Source organism: Falco biarmicus, chromosome 14 (assembly GCF_023638135.1).
Source record: "Falco biarmicus isolate bFalBia1 chromosome 14, bFalBia1.pri, whole genome shotgun sequence".
Taxonomy (NCBI): domain Eukaryota; kingdom Metazoa; phylum Chordata; class Aves; order Falconiformes; family Falconidae; genus Falco; species Falco biarmicus.
This window is the reverse complement of record NC_079301.1, coordinates 15,051,795-15,069,899: the sequence shown is the minus strand read 5'-3', so window position 1 is coordinate 15,069,899 and position 18,105 is coordinate 15,051,795. Positions and strand designations below refer to the sequence as shown.

At 55.3% G+C, this 18,105-nt stretch overlaps 1 protein-coding gene across 7 annotated transcripts in view; it reads left to right on the top strand.

The window, feature by feature from the left end:
• CD99L2 (CD99 molecule like 2) overlaps window positions 1-18,105 on the top strand; it is a 32,802-nt gene that overhangs the window by 10,023 nt on the left and 4,674 nt on the right. For 5 of the 7 annotated variants that reach the window (XM_056359918.1, XM_056359917.1, XM_056359916.1 and 2 more), the window contains exons 2-9: window positions 7,178-7,243; window positions 9,544-9,582; window positions 10,973-11,068; window positions 11,937-12,017; window positions 12,258-12,350; window positions 14,508-14,570; window positions 15,659-15,694; window positions 15,792-15,911. In XM_056359918.1, the coding sequence (XP_056215893.1) occupies window positions 7,178-7,243; window positions 9,544-9,582; window positions 10,973-11,068; window positions 11,937-12,017; window positions 12,258-12,350; window positions 14,508-14,570; window positions 15,659-15,694; window positions 15,792-15,911 (594 nt within the window). The remainder of the gene's footprint in view (window positions 1-7,177; window positions 7,244-9,543; window positions 9,583-10,972; window positions 11,069-11,936; window positions 12,018-12,257; window positions 12,351-14,507; window positions 14,571-15,658; window positions 15,695-15,791; window positions 15,912-18,105) is intronic. The other 2 variants (XM_056359920.1, XM_056359919.1) reach the window with 2 other exon arrangements.

Below are 18,105 nucleotides of genomic sequence, written 5' to 3'. Positions count from 1 at the left end.
GCCCCCTCCCACTCACAGCATCACGGCGATACGCCGACACTGGCAGAGCAGTGAAACTGGTGGAAACGCTTCGTGAATTTGCTTCTTCCCATCTCGGTCTCCAAGCATATGGAGAAAGACCCTTTTGCCATGCTCCTGCGGCCTCCAAGCTGGTGGCTCTGCACTGGTTTGAAAAGCAAAACCAACTGGCAGTAACAGAACCATTCCACTAATAGCCCTTCTCATCTCATTTTTTTAATAAAACATGGAAATAGAGTAATCACCAGCAGTCTGAGTCGGTGAGCCTGAGAGCAGATAAAAGAGAAATGTTGGCAAGAAGGAGAGGAAGTTGGCACAAGAGCTTAGCACGAAGAAACTCCTCTGGATTCAAGGGTGATTTCTGCCCCTCTGGGAGCTGGCTAGGTGGTCGTAGAGGTTGGTGGCTTTGGCGATGGAGGCTGGGTGGTCGTGGAGGCTGGTGGCTTTGGTGGTGGGAGCTGCCATTACTCCAAGGACAGCACAGGGGGAAGCAGGGCCTCTTCTCACACACCAAAATTCAGGAGGAAGAGGCCAGCACCTGTCCTTAGCTCTCAGCTTCCAAGGTTTCCTTGCAGCCTCCGTGCAGGCACACCTGGTGAACACTGCGGGATCTCTGCAAGCCGGTTACCAGATGCAACTGCTGGGAAAGGGGAGACGAGGGCACTTCCCTCTGGAGTTTTAAATCTTGCTGCAGAGGAGTGAGAAAGGCTGTACGAGGTGGCAGCGGATGAGAAACTCTTCCCTGATGTGTTTTTTGTCTGGTCTCTGCAGTGAACTGCTGGCAGGTGCTGGTGTGGCACTGGAGGCTGAGCCACCAGCTGCGCCGGGGGCTGTGGGACACCACAGGGTGTGAGGGGCAGCGCTGCTGCTTCCAGTGCTTTGGGACCAGCTTGCGGGTCTGTCCTTCCACCCGCAGTGGGGAGGAGATGTGTTCACACCATCGGGCAGCCCTCGGCATGGCACAGGGCAGGTGGGCACCACCGTCCCTTGAGCATTCATCGCCTGGCGGGGCGGCTCCCATCGAGGGCTCACCTTGTCCTGCTCACCAGGACGGTGGCCTTTCTGACCCAGCCCCACATAGGGGTGCTGACGGTGTCTGCTGAGGAGCCTGGAGGCCACCAGATGCAGGCTGGTTTTGCCGGTCAGATTTTCCTTGCCACCTCCACCACTCCTGCAGGGTGCCGAGTCTATCAGGTGCTGCCGCCAAATAATTTAAATTGACATAAATTTGCAACTGACACCTGCTTCTTGTCCGCCTGCCCTGGTGCACAGCAACACGGAATTAACCTGTGGCTTAAAACCCCCAGCGAGATCCGCTGCGCTGAGCTGCAGGGCAATGCTGCCCCATCCAGCATGCCGGCCCGGCTCATCCCACCGCTCCGGTGGCCCAAGGAGAGGGCAAAGCGCGGTGGCGTGGAACCCAGGTTCCTGGCGGGGACCCGGCAGTGCTGGCACTGGGGGCGATGGAGCCTGCGAGGGTCACGGTGGCAGCACGCTGGCTTTAGCGGAGGCTTTTAGGCATTTCCATTAATAGGTTTCAAACATAACCACCATTAGTCCCTCCACAAAGAGAAAGTCTTCATTATGCAAATTCTCATCTTAAAGCTTTATTCATGTGCTTCCTGGCAGGCTTTCCTTTAATCTCAAGAGCAAGATTGCTTGGAATTACCATATACCCTTGTTAATTGCATTAAAAAAAAAAATTCAGCAGAGGTTGTTTTCACCATAATCAAGAGTGATTTTGATTAGTACTTCTGGAAATCAAAACGTTTCGCTGGTAATGGAGAACGAGGATGGCAGTGTTACCTCGTCACCTGTGAGGAGCAGGGGCCACCCCAGCTGGGGAGCTGTGTCCCCCTGCTCTCGCCTGGCCGTGCCACAAACTGGGGCCATGTACCCCTGGTGTCAGCCAGCGGTCCCGCTGCCACGGTGGGTACTGGGGGCTGCACTTCTGCCCCACTTGGCTTCCTGGCTGAGCCCTGGCACCTGGGCTGCCGGCAAGGGTGTTTGTGCAGGGGCACGTCCCTGGGCAGTCTGTCTTCCCTGGCAGCGGCTGAGGAGCTGGAGGAAGTTTAGAGCCTGCTTTTCAAGGCAGAGCTAACTTCAGGAGGAGGCCTGTGCTCTGGAGACAGCCTGGGCATGTCTCGAGAGAAGCACAGCTGCCATGAAGCTGTACTGACCCGCCTGGCCCGCCAGCGCTGCCCCCACAGACTGCCCACAACGTCCCAGCGCCGAGGGGCTCTGCTCTCCCTGCGCACACGGAACGCTGCTTTGGTCTTGGCGGTCAGCAAGAACTCGAGGTTTACAAGCAACCTGGCATTACCAAGTCAGTGTCCCGTGTGTTTGACTTGGTGGCTGGGGCTGTGCCCAGGCAGTGATGGTAGCGAGTTCAAAGCTCTGCTGTGTGCTGCCCAGCATCGCTGCACTGGCCGGCAGCAGCACACTGTCCTCTGCTCCAGCAGCGGTCCCTGGGGACCCCCGGTGCTGCCAAAGATGCCCCAGCTGCTGCAGAGCAGACCCGCGCCCGCGGAGGAGCAGCCATGGGCTCCCCGCAGACCTTTGGGGCTGTATTTTTGCTGAGACAGCGGGAAACGCCACTGCGAGGATGTGGTCGGGCACCAGCAGCGTGACACGGCTCCACACCCAAAGGACCTCCCAGCCCCAGCCCCCTGCCCAGAGGTGCCGGCGCAGCTGTGGGTGCCCTGCACAGGGAACCACCTGCGTTTGCCAACACCGACACCTTAATTCAGAGCCAAAATGATGAGGTTTGGTCACTGGGGAGGACCCTGGTGATTTCAGTTACCTTGGCATATGCTTTCCTCCTGCTCTCCCACCCGCTGCCCACCGCGTCGCTCCTAAGGTAGATGCATAAAAGTCAGGCAGTTTGAATTACTTTCCATTGCCCTTGTACCTGCTTTGCATTCTCCCGTAATCTCCCGGGCTGTCAATCTCGTACCGTTGCGGGCTCTCAATTCCCAGGGAAGCTAAACACATATATATTGCACAAAGAGATCCGTGGGCTGGCACTAAAAATGGAATACACCTCGCTCTGAGTGCTGCAGACAGGGTGCAATATAGCAATATACTGGGTGTGAATTACGATACTGTAATTCAAGCTTTGTCAAACAGTGGGGCTTAATTAGAATATATATATAATTGTAAAAACTAAAAAGCTGACGAGTACAATTGTGCATTTGAGCTGCCTGCTACAGAAAATAATGAGGAGAGAATACATTAAGGCACAAAACCCTTCTACCTTCAAAGAGCAGCTAGCTCTGATTAAAAATACCCCCGGCAAGGCGAAGGGAGTTGGCGAGAGGCGGAGGAGCCTGCGGCGCCAGCTCGGCCATAACTCTAACCTCTGTTTCACAGCCTCCACCCGGCGCAGCTGCAGCCTTGGGGTCCCCCCACCTCCCCCGCTGGTGCTGGGGGTTTCGTATTAGGTACTGTGACATGTCCCACCTTGGTTTCTTTTGATTGTCATACTAAAGAAAAATAAGGAGAACATGTCTTGTTTGCCCATCCCCCCCTGCCCTGGACCTGCAGTGGATGCTTCAGTGCCCTTGGCCAGCCGGCATGACACGCAGGGCTTGAACCACCTCCCAGCTGCCTCTAGGGATGCACGTTTTCTCCCAGCAGCCAGAGACAAGATCTCTTCCAAGGACCCAGTGCAAGGGTGGTCAACATCCCCCCCAGCCCTCAAACTAGCCTGCTAACCCCAGCGAAGCTCCCATACTGCTCCCCAGCACCGAGCAACCAGCGGAGGATGATTTTGCATGCCGGTGGTTTTGTATTCTTGTAACAGGTTGCAGGCGGCGTGGGTGCGTCCTTCAGGGGAGGTGAACGCCAGGGCACGCATGACCCTGGCCACATCACAGACAAACACCTCTGCAACTCAGCAGCGGGCTGCCTATGAACTCTTGTATGTAGGAATGTGCCTCAGCTTCTTCCGGAATGTATAAACCCCTAATATTAAAGATACTCCATGCTGCGCGTGGGTTCCTGTCAGAGGATGGGCTTTGGGAGCCTGGGAGACCCGATTCTCCAGTGGTTGCAGAGCGGGACTGGGGCCCCAGGAGCAAAGGGATTTGCGTGAGACGATGCAGGGAGCAGCAGTGCTGCCTCCTGAAAAACTGTGTTTGTAAGGTAAACATGCGTACCGAGAGCCGGTTGGGTTTTAAGCATCTGGCTGTGAAGTGCTGCATTTGTTACTGCTTAATAACGGAATAAAAGAATAAGGCGGAGAGCGTTCAGCTCTTATCTGTCGGAGTGAGCAGGCAAGTTTGCATGCCTTTGACGGCAGCGCTCAGTTGTTGATCCATAAAAGGTGTAATACGTCTCCATAACACCCTTTGCATGAAATAAAGATGTTGTCAGCTTCAATTAACTGGCAATCTATTATTAGTCCCTGCCAACACCTAAGGGATTCCTGGGTTTAAATTGCCCTGGAAAAGGATATCGGTTTGCCATGGGCAGTGGTGGGAAAGCCCTGGGAAACAGGCTGTGCCAAGCGCTGCAGCTACTAGAGAAGATTTTAGTGGGTGATTCAGTGCGTTGACAGGTTTCCTAAGTTTCACGCGGGCTGCCTGCACGCCTCTCCCCGCCGGTGGGGATTCCCCTTGGGTGCAGCTGCAGCCCAGGCACGTTAGTGGGTTTACATCAGCCCTGTGAGGGCAGGGGGCTCTGAGCACCTTTCACCCCCCTGGCCCCACTCGTGTGCCAGCCAGCGTTTTGATTTTGGAAGCGGCACCCTCCTCTTGCCCTGTGGGCAGAGATGCTGGGGGAGCTGTCACCAAACCCAGGGTGGTGTAGGTGCTGCTCAGCCAGTGGGTCTGGTGAGCCCCCTGAAGCCAGGCAGGGGGGACCCCGTTCTTCAGGGCACTCATTCCCTGCAGGGCCTGTGGCCCCACTGGTGGGGCATCTCCATGCAGCCCCCCCACACTCGCAGCCCTTCAGCAGAAGAACGGGCGAGCTGCACTCACCCCCACGGCCGCCTGCTCCCCCTCGCTTGGTATTTGGGCTCCTGCACCACAGGTGAAGCGCAGGGAGGATGCACTAACAGCAGGGCTCAGCACGCAGCAGATCGGCGCCCTTAACATTTACTTAATCACAGAGAGCAGGAGTAGAGCCGGGGGAGGGGGGGAGAGGCCGAAGGGATGGCTCCTAGCATACCAATGCGAGTCTTGGTGCTGCCACTATAACCCTCCTGCCAGCTCGCCCTGCCTGCTGCGGAGCCAGGGGGAACTGAAATGAAACACGGTGACAGCGCATTTCCCCCAGCCGGGTTTGTAATGCTTCTCATCCCGCCAGATGTGCTGCCGTTTCCCCTGTCCAACTTGGTTTAAAGACAGTTTAAAATGGACGATAATGACAGAGCCCTGCTGGTTCCTGAAAATCCAGTAAAGGTTGTGGAAAAAGCCACACTGGGAAAGGGAGCCTGCATGAAATTGCTGGAGAAGCAGGCTGGCCACAGCAGTAATGAGCTTGTGGGATCTCAACAGGGACATGCTGGTGGTTCAGCAGCAGCCCATGCAAGTGCTAGAGCTGGGCACGTGTTTCTTCGGCACCATGGATGGTCTTGCATGTTCCTTACTTGCTCCTTTGTCGTGACACACCGCTTGAAAACCCCGCAGCTTCGTCCGGGCTGTTGGAGCGGGAGACCATCGCCAGTCTCACGGTGCCAAAATTCCCCCAGCAATAAGGCCCAAGAGGCAAATATTTTGGCAAAGGGTCGGAGGGGTGTGCGGGGAGGCAGAGGGTGCCAAGCAAGCCAGGGGCTCGTCCGCACGCCTCACACCGCACATTTCACCCGGTGACTGGGCTCCAGCTGCAATGGGGCATCACCCTCTGCCAGCCGTTCCTCTGTGCTCCCAGGGGAAGTGGCATCCTTCATCTCCATGGGGAACGCAGCCGTGGGCTGGGCCCTGTGTTACTTACACACACACACCCAGCAGTAGCTTAACGCCGAGCGCCTTGCCAGGGGGGAGAAGCCCATGGCACCTTCCCAGCCACAGAGCCTGCATTTAAATCACCCTCAGGTTTGCCGAGTGTACATTTAAACAGACGGCAAATAAAACGAGATGTGATGTGTGAGTAAGTGAAACCGGAGCTGGAGGTGTTGCAGTACTTAGTGACCACTCTCGGTAGAAGTTTTTCACCGAAATGCTGATACCTGCTTTCTGATGGACTGGTGCCTTCCCATTGTTATTGTCCTTGTCAGTAAAGCTTTAAATTTATTCATGAAGCACACTGGAGCTCAGGTGGCAATAGCTAAATCCATTTAGCAGTAGGAATAAGAGGAAAGCCATTTTAATGTTCTCTTGCAGTGCTGCAGTACTTAGCAAACCCAAAGGATATTAATTACTCAGCATGCTCTGAGATGTAAAAGCATGAATTTATCAAGACAAATACATTCAGAACTAGGGTAAGTCAACAGTAATTAACGCGATGCAAAAAAAAAAAAAAAAAAAAAAAAAAAGACAGAGAAGGGAAGGATTAGCTGGCCCTATCGCAGGAGAGCACGGCATAGCGCCGAGTTATCCCCAGGATATTATAAAGTGACTGGAGTTGTGGCGAGGCATCTCTAACGTAAAAACCTGCCTGTGTCTGCCAGGTGTGTCCCTGGGACGGGGTTTGGTCCTGGGCTGCGTTACCAGGGCAGTGATGCAGGCGGTCTCTGAAATGCCAAGCTGCGCATGGCAGCCAGCAGCAGCGGTTTCATACGAAGCCTTTGATGTTGGAAGGTGCTTGTGAAGAAGAGGTGCATAGCTTTTTCTGTTTTTCACTGAATTTGTCTGCGCTGTCCCAATGTTTTCGTGGTGTTTAGCAAATGTGTAATCGTGAGCACAGCCACAGATGAGTGGCAGCTCAAGAGATGAATTGGTAGGCTCTCCTTGACAAATTTAAGCATAGCATGTGTTTTTATACCACATCCATTAGGGCAGACAAATGGAAAATCCAGAGATGACTGCTCTGCAATTTAACAGTCACAGCATTCGGAGAAGGCTGATGTCTTCCTCATCACCGGTGATGGGTTAGGTTTGGGAAAAAACAGCAAAAAACTGAAGCAATTTGAGCAAACAAGTCTAGCCACGCCGTATTTAAAGGTATTTTACATTGTGTGGAGCGAGTACAACCAGTGCTGGTTCTTTGTCTCCAGGTCATGGGGATGACCCAGGTGACTTCAACCTAGAAGATGCCCTGTTCGGCCCCAGCACCAAGCGACGTAAGTCACATTTATTTGTTCTTTTAAAGAGGAGGAAACATACAGACGTTAATAGCTGCAGTTTGTTCTTTGGGATCTGATGCTGGCGGGAGGGTGGTGGATATGGGCTGCCTCTTCCCTGGGGAGACGCAGTGGCTGGGCTTGCCAACAGGTGGGATGGGGGATAGTCCTGGAGAAGCTGGTTGCCGACCGTGTGCGCTTCGCTTTCCGATTCCCGTGAGCAAACCACAGAGGCACACTGGTGCTTTCACAGAGCAACGACACGGAATGAATGCATCTTTTTGGCTATTTTGCATTCATTAATAACACCATCAGACACGACCCCGTTTGCTTGGAAGCTAACGCAGTACTGCTCTCCTTCTGCAGCCGGTGAGGGCAACCCGCCGACCTTGCGGGGCTGGGGCAGTGCCGGGTCCATCCCTGGTCCCGCTGCAACGTGGCACCCACGGAAGGCAGACGGCATGTTGGCTAGCTGCTTCGCTTAATTTCAAGTGTAACCCATCAGCCAAAGGAAGCTCATTTCTGAAGGGGGTGCCATGCTGAGGGCGTGCTGGGATTTAATATTTGGCTTTGAAATAAATCATTTTTATGTAGGTTAGGGCCGGGCTGTGCCGCTGAGGGGACAGCAGTGCCTGGCAGAGCTCAGCCTCAGGCCTGGCAGAAACAGGGGTGAGGGCAGGGGGCTGGCACCACCCTGGGGGGGGGGGGGGGCGTTCAGTGGAGCAGCTCTCAGTTGGCACCCAAAAGAGACCACTGAACTGCCCGCGGTGCAGCCGATGGGAAGGAGCTCGTCTCGCACCCCAGGGCATGTAGCACAGCTCTCGCCTGCACCAAGGGCTGAGCCGGGTGGTCTGCACCCAGACACCCCCTTTGCTGCGGAGACACGGGGGAGGCGTTGCAAACACCAGTGCCCAGGACCCCTCGCTGCCTGCCCCCCACCCCGTGCACCCAGGGTGACCATCCCCAGACCCAGCGCCCAGCTGGGCAGCAGCGGGGAGCGCTCTGCAAGTGACACCGGCCTCTGCCATCACACAAAATACACCTGCGAGTATTTAAGCGAAAGCTAGAACAGGGTTTGAAACCGTTACTTTGCAGTCTAACAACACACAGACACTTGTGCTGTGTTGTGTTGGAGTTTACAAGGAATAAAGAGCCAGGATGCTCCGTGCATCTCTCCTGTGGCGTGCGGGGTTCAGCGGGAGGGGGATGGGAGACCGTGGGGTATCAGACTCGGTCACAGCTCCGAGGGATCGCATCTAGGATTTTGCAAGCCCTTTACTACAGTATGTGGAGAGACTTGGTTAGAAGTGTCTAACAGCCACCTCACGCAGAGGGAAAGCGGCGTTTCCCCAGGCCGGAGCCCCAGCTGTGAGCCAGGGGAAGAGGCAGCGCTGTCCTCCCAGCCCCCCCAGCTGCTGCATCCCGCTCGGATCTTCATCGCATCAGCCCCGGAATAAAAGCAAGCAAAGGGTCTGGAGTCGGGTCACATCAAACCGTACCGGCACACTGGAAATGAAGCCCAGCAGAAGCACTCCAGTATTCAGAGGCGCAAATGGAAATTAATGGGAAGAGAGCAGCCATAACTCTTGCTCATAATTTATTCATATACTTGGTAATTCTAGCCACTATTAATAGGTAGTGTTTTACAGGGGGTGAAAAAAATTAAAAATCAACCCCTCTGAAAGCTGACTGTAGCTTTTTTTAGCCCAGGAGCATCCAGGGGAGCTGGGATCTGAGTATTGGGGTGTCACCAAAATTCCTCCAGCTGATGGAGAACCTCCCACACATAATGCAGTACTGGAAATTACCTGTCATTTGACTGACCAGCCGGGCAGGGGACAACAAAACACAGGCAGCTTACTCTTGTTTTCCATGCTGTTCTGTATGGTGTCTGACCTTACTTTCTTTGCTGCTGTCTCCAGGAGTCTTAATGTGGAGCAATTTCTTACAGCTCTCCTTTCCACTTGGTGGGATGCTGGCCCACTGGGATGCTGGCCCACTGGGATGCTGTCCTGCCAGGATGCTGGCCCACCGGCCCCAGCTGCGCCCTGCAGAGCACCGGGCTCAGCCCTGCACGGTGCCACGGCTGCTCGCCCCGGCGCACAGGGGGTCCTGCTCCCTGTGGCCACACATCCTGGGGGGGAGGGGGTTGTAGCTCTGAGCTTACAAATGCAGAGCAGCGATGGTCAGCTGGAAAGCTCGTGGTGAAACCTTTGCTATTTATTCTCAAACCAGAAGTGAAACATTTTCGGAGATGCCCATGACCGCTAACATTTTCTTCCCTGTCTGTTTTGTCACAGCCACTCCCAAGGGTCCCAGAAAGCCGGCAGGTGGGGCAGGTGAGACCTTGAGTGCATATCGCTTAAGCACAGCGCGGGGTTTGCTTCCCACAGGGGTTCGAACCGTGCAAGCCCCCCACAGGCTGTGCCTGCACAGCTGGGTGCTGCTGCCTTAGCAGAGGCTTTGGGACACTGCCACTTGCCCGTGAGCAAGCTGGTGCCAGCACGCAGATGTGCACTTCTCCCGCACGACCAAAGTAAATGCAATATTGATATTTCTGTCCGTGCTGAAGGCGAATGGCAGTGGAGCATTTATGACCAAGGCTAAATTTCGCACACTTTGCAGTATCCTAATGGAAAAGACACAAATCATTGCTCAGCTATACAAGGGCTTTTTTTTCCTGGCTGCATGGCACCTGCTAGCTTTCCTTCCAGGAGAGAGCCCACAGGATATTTTCCTTCCCTTTTTTACTCCGGGATAACCCTGACCTCCGCAGGAAGGCCCAGACTGGTGACATTTCCCCATCCAGGGAAGAATGTCTCTCCGACTCTTTGTGCCTGTCAGATGTGCTGGCTGGCCGGCTGCACAGCATCTGCCCTGGCTGAGGAAGCTCCCTTAAATACACCCGGGTTTCATTACTGGCAGCTCCTCTGGCTCAGTTCTGGCCAAACATACTTAAATATAGTGCGGTCACAAGAGCTGAGGGTTGCTCAACCCTGCCAGAGGAGCCTGAAACAAACTGCGGTGGGGAAGTGCTCAGAAGTGAATCCACGTGCCCCTGCATGAGGATCTTGGCACAGATTTAAGCAAACCCGGCTGTCCAGCTCCTTGGCCTTGGTGGTCTTTGCTGGGGACAAGAAAAGCCAAGTGCCAGAAGCACGTGCAGGGCTTCACCGTTTGGATTGCAGCCCGAACAAGAGGCCATTTGATCCAATAAACTCTCCCCGGGAAATGGACATGTGCCGAGGCCAAGGCTTTGTCTCGGCAAGTTTCTGCTGTCCCCGGGAGCGCTTTTTGGATGAGCGATGGCACCGAGGGGCTCCTGCGGCGGGTTCCTGTCTCCTGGCCCCTCTCCCATGCGTGGTCTGCTCAGCCCAGGGTCACTCACAGGCAGCCCTGCAGGGAGCAGAGCGGGTCCCAGCCACCGGCTCGATCCCCACAGCACCTTCTCATCTGCACCATCTCTCAGGTCTCCCCCGAAATGCATTATTTGGGGCTGCTCGGGCCAGGGGTGGGCTGAAGGCTCTGCAGCAGCTTGTGGCTCAGCAGCAGAGTTGGTTGGACACTCTTTTCAGCTCCACGCTGATGTGGGTGCTGGTGGGCTCCGGCACAGTGCAGCATCGCTTGCACGGCACCTGCAGAGCTGCCGCGCAGGGGATGCGTGCCGAGAGCCTCACACTGTCCTCACAAACGGTGGGGATGTTAACGATCCCTTCTCCTCTGCAACAGACTTTGATTTGGCTGATTACTTTGACACCACTCTGGAGACTACCACCAAACCAGCCAAGCCAACTCCAAAGCCCTTTCCCAGACCGGGGAAGCCAGGTACTGCGGAGCTCCCTGCGCCGGGGGAGGGTAAATACGTGCTCGCCTGTGGGGCTCCGGATGTGGGAAATTGCTCCCCGAGGTAACCAGGAGCCATCCCGGTAGCTGGGAGGGGGATCAGGCGTTGACAGATGAGCTCCAGCAAGTTTTGGCTACCACCAACAGGTGACTTTTAAAGGTGACCATCTCCGCCTGCTCTGCTATCATAGCAGGGTCAGCAGAGATGCTCCAGGGTCTCGCTGACATGCCAGGATAGTTGGCACCAGCATTTCACCTTCCTCCCTCCCTCGCTGCCCACACACCCCTGCCTGAGCCGTATTGAGGGCTTTTGTCGAGCAGCATTTGTAAAAATTTTTAACCAGGATGGAGCTGTTTGCTGTTGCTAGGTGGGAGATTCCATTGCTGAAGTAGCACATCCTTAAGTATCTTTCCGGCAGTGCCTGGTCCTGCTCCTGCGTGCCGCAGGCAGCCGGCAGGGATGGCACGGAGCTGCCCTCGCGGAGGCAGAGCTCTCACAAGGGGGATGCAGCCTGTGTCCCACCGGCAGCGTGTTTGCAAGGATTTTCCTGGCAGCCTTGCTTGTCCCCTTCTGAAATTCAAGCCCTGCTGACACGTGCCCTGGCGCAGGGGATCTCTGCGAAGACACCTGCTACCCACACCGAGGGCTGGAGCATCCCTGGGGCACCGCGGGCAGGGGCTGCCCCTGGTGTCAGAGGCAGCTGAAGCTGTGGAGGAACCAGAGCACTGAACCACCCCAGCACAGCCCCAGCATCCCTGCAGGAGGGGGTTCCCCTCCCAGCGCTTGTCCAAATACACGTTTCGAAGGGTGACATCATTTTGGTCTCCTTTTTTTCCCCGCTCCCTTCAGATAACAGCTTTTGGGATGTCATCCGCACCACCACAACCAAACAGCCAAAAACTACGAGGGCCCCCCCCAAGCCTAACCCAGGTGAGCACAATCTGCTGAGCCCCCTTGGCTTTGCCCTGGCTCTGCTGCCGGCGCAGGCAGAGGCTTCAGGACGTGCTGTGACGGTGGCACTGCCCCTCCTCCCACCATTTCCAGCCTCTAGACTGTTAGTAAGACACCTTGAAAAAAAGCCCAAACCAACCACATGGCAGACATTATTTTATAATTAATCGCAGAGCTCTCCGGCCGGTGGCCAGCACTAACGCCCGCGTTGTTTTCTAGCAAAGGATCCTTTGGATTTTGACTTGGCTGATGCCCTTGATGATAAGAATGATGGGAAAGATGCTGGGAGGCCGGACGTAAGGCCAGGTGAAGGTATGTTGACTTCCCCTCTCCATCCTGCTGGCCACCCGCCGTGCTGTGCCCGGGGACCTGCCGGAGCTGCCGGGGGAGCAGGCTCTCCCTGCCAGGCAGGAGCAAGCAGGAACGGAGGCGCTGCCACCAGCACCTGCTGCCTGTGCCCTGCCTGCACAGGGAGAGGGATTTTCCGCAGGCAGGTCGGTCCCTTCTACCCGGGCTGCGGGGAGGGAAGGAGCCCCTGCCTCGGCGGTCCTTGGCGGAGAGGGGCTCTGCCTAACGACCTGTTGCCTGTCTGCAGGTTTCTTTCCCGGGGTCTCTTCTGACCCATTAAATTGTGGTGATAGTGTTAAGTTCCCCCTCGTCCCCATACCTGACAGCTATTTAACCGAGGGCATGTGCTGTTGGGGTTCGCAGCCATTGCCAAGACATAAATCTAGAGCAGACTTAAGTCCTGGCATAACATACGCTATGGGCTGGGAGATTTTTTTTTCCATCTCTAAAATACTCCAGTGAATGAATCATTTGTCTATGAGCATTGTTCCCTTGAGCACTTGAGCTAGAAAACAGACTTTGCACGGCTAGTTTATTGATGTCGAGATGGCCGTATACCCTGCTCACACGTGTAATTAATAGTCACATATTTTATTAGATTGTATTAACTAGGTGACTTGTCTGCACTTTGATATTCTGGGCTTGTTGAGGTTTCAGACTCCTGCAGGAAAGGTTGAGGTGTTGAACCGCTGGAACGTGGCACCAGTCACAAACCAGCACACGTGTTCCCCCGGCATTGCTGTACCCTGGACTGCCTGGGACTTCTCCAGGTTCTGGCATAGTCAGGGTTTATTTTTCTTTTTCAACTCATTACTAAGCCCATAAATCTGTTTTTTTGTGGTAAGCTGGTGAATAAGAGCGTCTTTTCCAGGCTGTTAAGGCAAAGGTAACCCTTCCCAAGGCGCAGCATCGGAGAGGGAGCCTTCTGCTGGCTCGGCTTTGGGTGCCCTCTCCCATCACACGCCTTAGTGCACCCCGAGGGTCCCTCTGGGACCAGAGCCAAGGGGTTCAACAGCTCCGCTCATGCAGCTACTGATTCCCAGACCGTGTTTCTCAATGTCCCTCCTGCACGAATTAAACATTCCCACTACAACCACGTCCAAGATAACTTTTTCACCTGTACTGAGATGTGCTGGCGCTCAGTTCTTCCACTGGAGCTGCTCTGTCCCTCCAGGGAGGAGGCGATTTGGGTCCCTGCCTGTGGGACCCTGCTGCCTGAGGGACCCCGGGCCAGGCTGTGCTGCCAGGGGCTCGCCGGAGGCAGGGCAAGGGCACCCCAGTCCCCGGCACCACAGCCACCATGTGCACAAACCGCATCCTTCTCCCTCCTCCGCTGCCAGCCAGGGCCGAGCAGCCAAAACACCTAATGAACTTGTAAATACGTCCATCATCTCAGTTAAAAAAAACAACCAACAAAACTAGTAGTATTTAAACTTTGAGAGGTATTTATTTCAAACTAGACTCAAAGTCAATTATGACTTCTTTTATGAGCTTAAAATAATTTGGGGTTAAACATTTTGTTAACATTTGATATTTGTGAGAGAAGCAGAGCTGCTTATTGACCAGTCCCTGTTCTCGCAGGGGACAGAATAGCTGGGAGCTGCTGGTTTAAATGGGTGTGCAGACCCCTGCTCTGGGCCCTGCTGTACAGAAAGCCCCTCACAGCTCTTTAAAACAGCTGGGGAGTTTTAGAGAAAATAATCAGATGAATAGAGCAGCCTCCATCAGCCCAGCAGAGAAACGTTTCCCTGGGAGCAGGGGCTTGCAGGGGGCCACCCCCACCCCAGGTGCGTGATGCTCGCACGTGACCCCCACCCAGAGTACCCCAAAAGTCCTGTTCCCAGCCCTGCCCATCCGAAGGCACTCGGTTTTGGGGATCCCTCTCATCCCAAGCAAGCCACGCGCTATTTTTCCTTCCTGCTACGTTGTTTCCTAGGCAGCTCTGGCTGCATTCGCTGCGTCAGGAAGGCGGCTCCAGTGTTTTGCTGGGCAAACTGGGCTTTACACAGGTGGAAGGGGTGAGCTCCCCCACCTCTGCAGAGCACACGTGGAGCCTGTGGCAGGGGGCTGCGTGCCCCTTCGGGTGCCAACCACCATTTGTTCTTGCTGTTATTTTTAAAGGATTTTCAGACGACGACCTGGCCAGCATTGTGGACGGCGGGTACAGCCCGGACAAGAAGAAAGGTAAGCAGTGACCTATACCCCTTCGTCTGCTGTAGCTGCTGCAGCTTGGGCAATAATCGCCGTATCAGCAGACTCCTAGGGACCACTCGTGCGGGGCTCGCCTGCTCGACGGGGCGCATGCGCGAGGAAAGGGGGTCTCAGCCGTAGAGCCAGGGAAACACACAGGTTTTGGCCTCCATGGTCACACCTTGTGCCAGCAGTTGGAGGCACTTCTGATTCCGCAAAGGCTCTGCAGCTCCATCTGCCACCAGGGCAGATGGGACCTGCATCTCCCCTGCCACCTCAAAAGCCTGCCCCTGTACCGCCAGAGGACAGAAGCCTTCAGTTACTGTCCACCATAGGACCACTGATGGTTGAAACGGGGAGGAAAATGAGCCATCGGATAAGCCTGCGCATTTGCGAGGATCCACAGCGTTAAATATTAAAAGCAGTCGAGTAAAGAGACGAACACCACAAGTTCAATCAACATTTAATGAATCCCCATGCCAAGGACAAACCACATCGGAGGCATTAATACAACGCTGACCTGCTTCCATAAATTCAGGATGTGACTGGGTAAGGACTGCAGCTTCCAGCAGCTTCTCCTCCCAGCCCAGTTTCTCCAGGGAAGGTCATGTTAAAACAGACTCCAAGCCAAGCGAGGATTCCCTGAGATTACGGAGCTTAGCCAGTTGCCTCCCCGTGACGGTACAAGTACGCCGTGTATCTGTCTGACAGCGTTTCATGTGTTTGTTCTTCATGCCAAGAGCAGCGGAGGTGTGAGGGGGCAGAGGTGAGGTTAACTGGTGTGCAGGCAGAGGGGTCCCCTGCAGGGGTTCCCCCCAAAGCGCCCCCCAGCCACGCACGATGGGAGAGAAGAGCAACTTCAGACCCCTCAGAGAAGTAACGACGACGACGAGCTGCCCGGGCAGGCAGCGGAGGTGTGGGGCAGCAGGGGCACCCTGCCCCGTGGGGCACAGGCTCACCCAGCCTGGGGGTGCCCTGGGGGGCCACGCTGCCGGCCCCCACAAGTGCGCGCCCCCTCCCTCCCGGACGGCCAGCCTGGCAGCAGCGGGCACGGGGCACTGACGGGCTCCTGTCTCTTGCAGGTGCCGGGGGCAGCACCGACAGCGACTATGACGGAGGTGGGTAGCACTGTGGCCGCAGGGTCAGCAGTGGGATGGTGGGATGGGTGGTGCCTGCGCCCCTGCCGCACAGCATCCCGCTCTCTGCGCCCCACAGGCAGAGTGGCAGAGACTGGGACGATTGCCGGCATCGCCAGCGCCCTGGCCATGGCACTCATCGGGGCCGTCTCCAGCTACATCTCCTACCAGCAGAAGAAGTTCTGCTTCAGCATCCAGCGTAAGTCCCCCCCGAGCGCCTCCTGAGGGGCACCGAGCAAACACCCCCCTGCCTGTCCCCCTGAACCCCGCTGCCGTGTTCCAGCCTGGAGACGGGAGGGGGTGTCGGGCACGCAGTAACCCAGAGCTGGCAGAGCAGAGCCCCAGCCGTGGGTTATTGACAGCCCCCAGCCCTGCTGGGCATTGCACAGGCAAGAACCCACCACCAGCAACAGCCCTGGGACCCCCTGCAAACCACCAACCGAACAGGGTAAATATGGAAGAAAACACCCCACCCCACCCCACCCCCCCAAAGCCCCCAAACCTCAGCACGAGGTAAAAACTCACCAAGCAGCAGCATAGGAAGCACGGTGAGCATCTGCAGGCAGCCGTGGGTGGTACAGCCCACCCCAGCCCACCCCACCTTCCTGCAGGTGCGCAGCAATCACTGCAATTAAGTGCAAATTAAGCGGCAAAGCTGCCTATTCCCAGAAAGCACCTTTTGCATCAGCTGCCCCCTAAAGTGGCTGGGTGTCAGCATTGCAGGAGGTGTCCCCATAGCCTCACCCCATGGCACCAGCCTGGCCATGGTGATCTCCTGCAACCCATTATGGGCTGGCTGCAAGCAGCTGGAAGAGGCTCTTTTTAAATTAATCAAATGAAATCTCCTGTGAGTCTTCTTTGCTCTGGGGGAAGGGTGTTCAGCGTTGGAAATTTCTGCTGGAATTGTGCTATTTCCCCAGTTGTGCCTGAAACAAACAGGAACATTTTGGTAAATTAGATCAGCAGGAAAAGTCAAATGAATGTGATGGAATGAAACACCCTTGTATATTCCCCCCACTTAAATGATATTTTGGCAAGAATAAATAATTTAAATAAAAAAAAAGTAAAGGCTTTGATGAGGGGGAAGCTGAGAGACACAAAGCCCCAGAAAGGCGGCAGGAAATTAAAGTTAATTATAAAGGAGGATTAATTTAAGCCATCAGACATGGCATGCTGGGCTAATGTCAGGCCTTAGATGCATTGCAATGCATGACAGAAATCTAAGAGCCGTCAGCCACTGCAAAAGTGGCTTTTTATTGAAAAACATAAATTGCATTTGGTGTTATCCCAGCAAAACACATGTCTTGGAGGAGGCAGCGGTGATGTATAATGACCACTCACTTGAAGCACGGAGGAACAGGCTCAGCTTTTTTCCTTGCCCAGCCATCCTGCGGTGGTGAGCTTGTGGCTCCATTTCTCATTTTTGAGTCTCCTCTGACGAGCATTTGCCAATTTGTCTAAAGGATGTGCACAATGCTGCTGCATATTCTTTGTCACTCTTTCTTTCCTTACATCACACCTCCTGCTCGCTGGCCGTGCCCTGGGCTGCGGCTCAGCCTCCTGCTGTCCCTCTGCCGCTCACCATGCCGGCAGGACAGGAGCCACCAGGCTGCTCCAACAGCTCCGCTCCCACCTCCACGGCTTGGCCAGCCATGGACTGTAGTGTCTGTGCTGGCATGGGGTTTTATGGGATTCTTTTAGCCTGTTGCAGAAACTTTTCTTCTCTCCTGCATGCCTCGGATGCAGCAGCTGCCCCATTGCTGCATGAGGGCTCCCATCACGCTGCTTTGACTGGGTGCCAGCACCGTTCCCCGCCTCCCTCCTTCCCTGTGAGATACGAATGAGCCCCATCAAAACCTGGTGGTGAGGCATAGTGGGTCCCTGCCACGCTTCTCGCTGCCCTTAGATGTGTAAACAAGTTTAGATGCTTAAAGAGCGTGTGTTGCATGGCAGCACGGACTGCCTCGGCCTTCCTGCACCGGGGTCCCTCCCTAAGGATGCAGCAGGTAGCCCAGCACTCCCTTTGCCTCTCTCCAAAGAGGTCCTTTAGAGGAGCTGGAGAGGATGGCTGGGGTCCATGGCACATGCCAGACAGTCTTAACCTTCTGCAGCCCTGAGTGGGACCCCGGTGAGCAGTGGCACCCCCCGTCCCCTCGCACACCCTGCCCAGCAGCACCTAGCCTTGCCTTTGGGCTGGGCTGCACTTGTTACAAACATTGCAGACTTCTTTGCATTGCGATAAGGGACTTATTCGGGACTGGGCACCCCACTGGCATCCTGCTTCATCACCACAGCCCTGCTCGAAACTGCTTCTTGCAGCTCTGCATAACTTCGCTTTTAGTGAGAATGATGCTGTCTGTCTACGCTCAGGTGCAGCCCCGTCCGGGGGACGT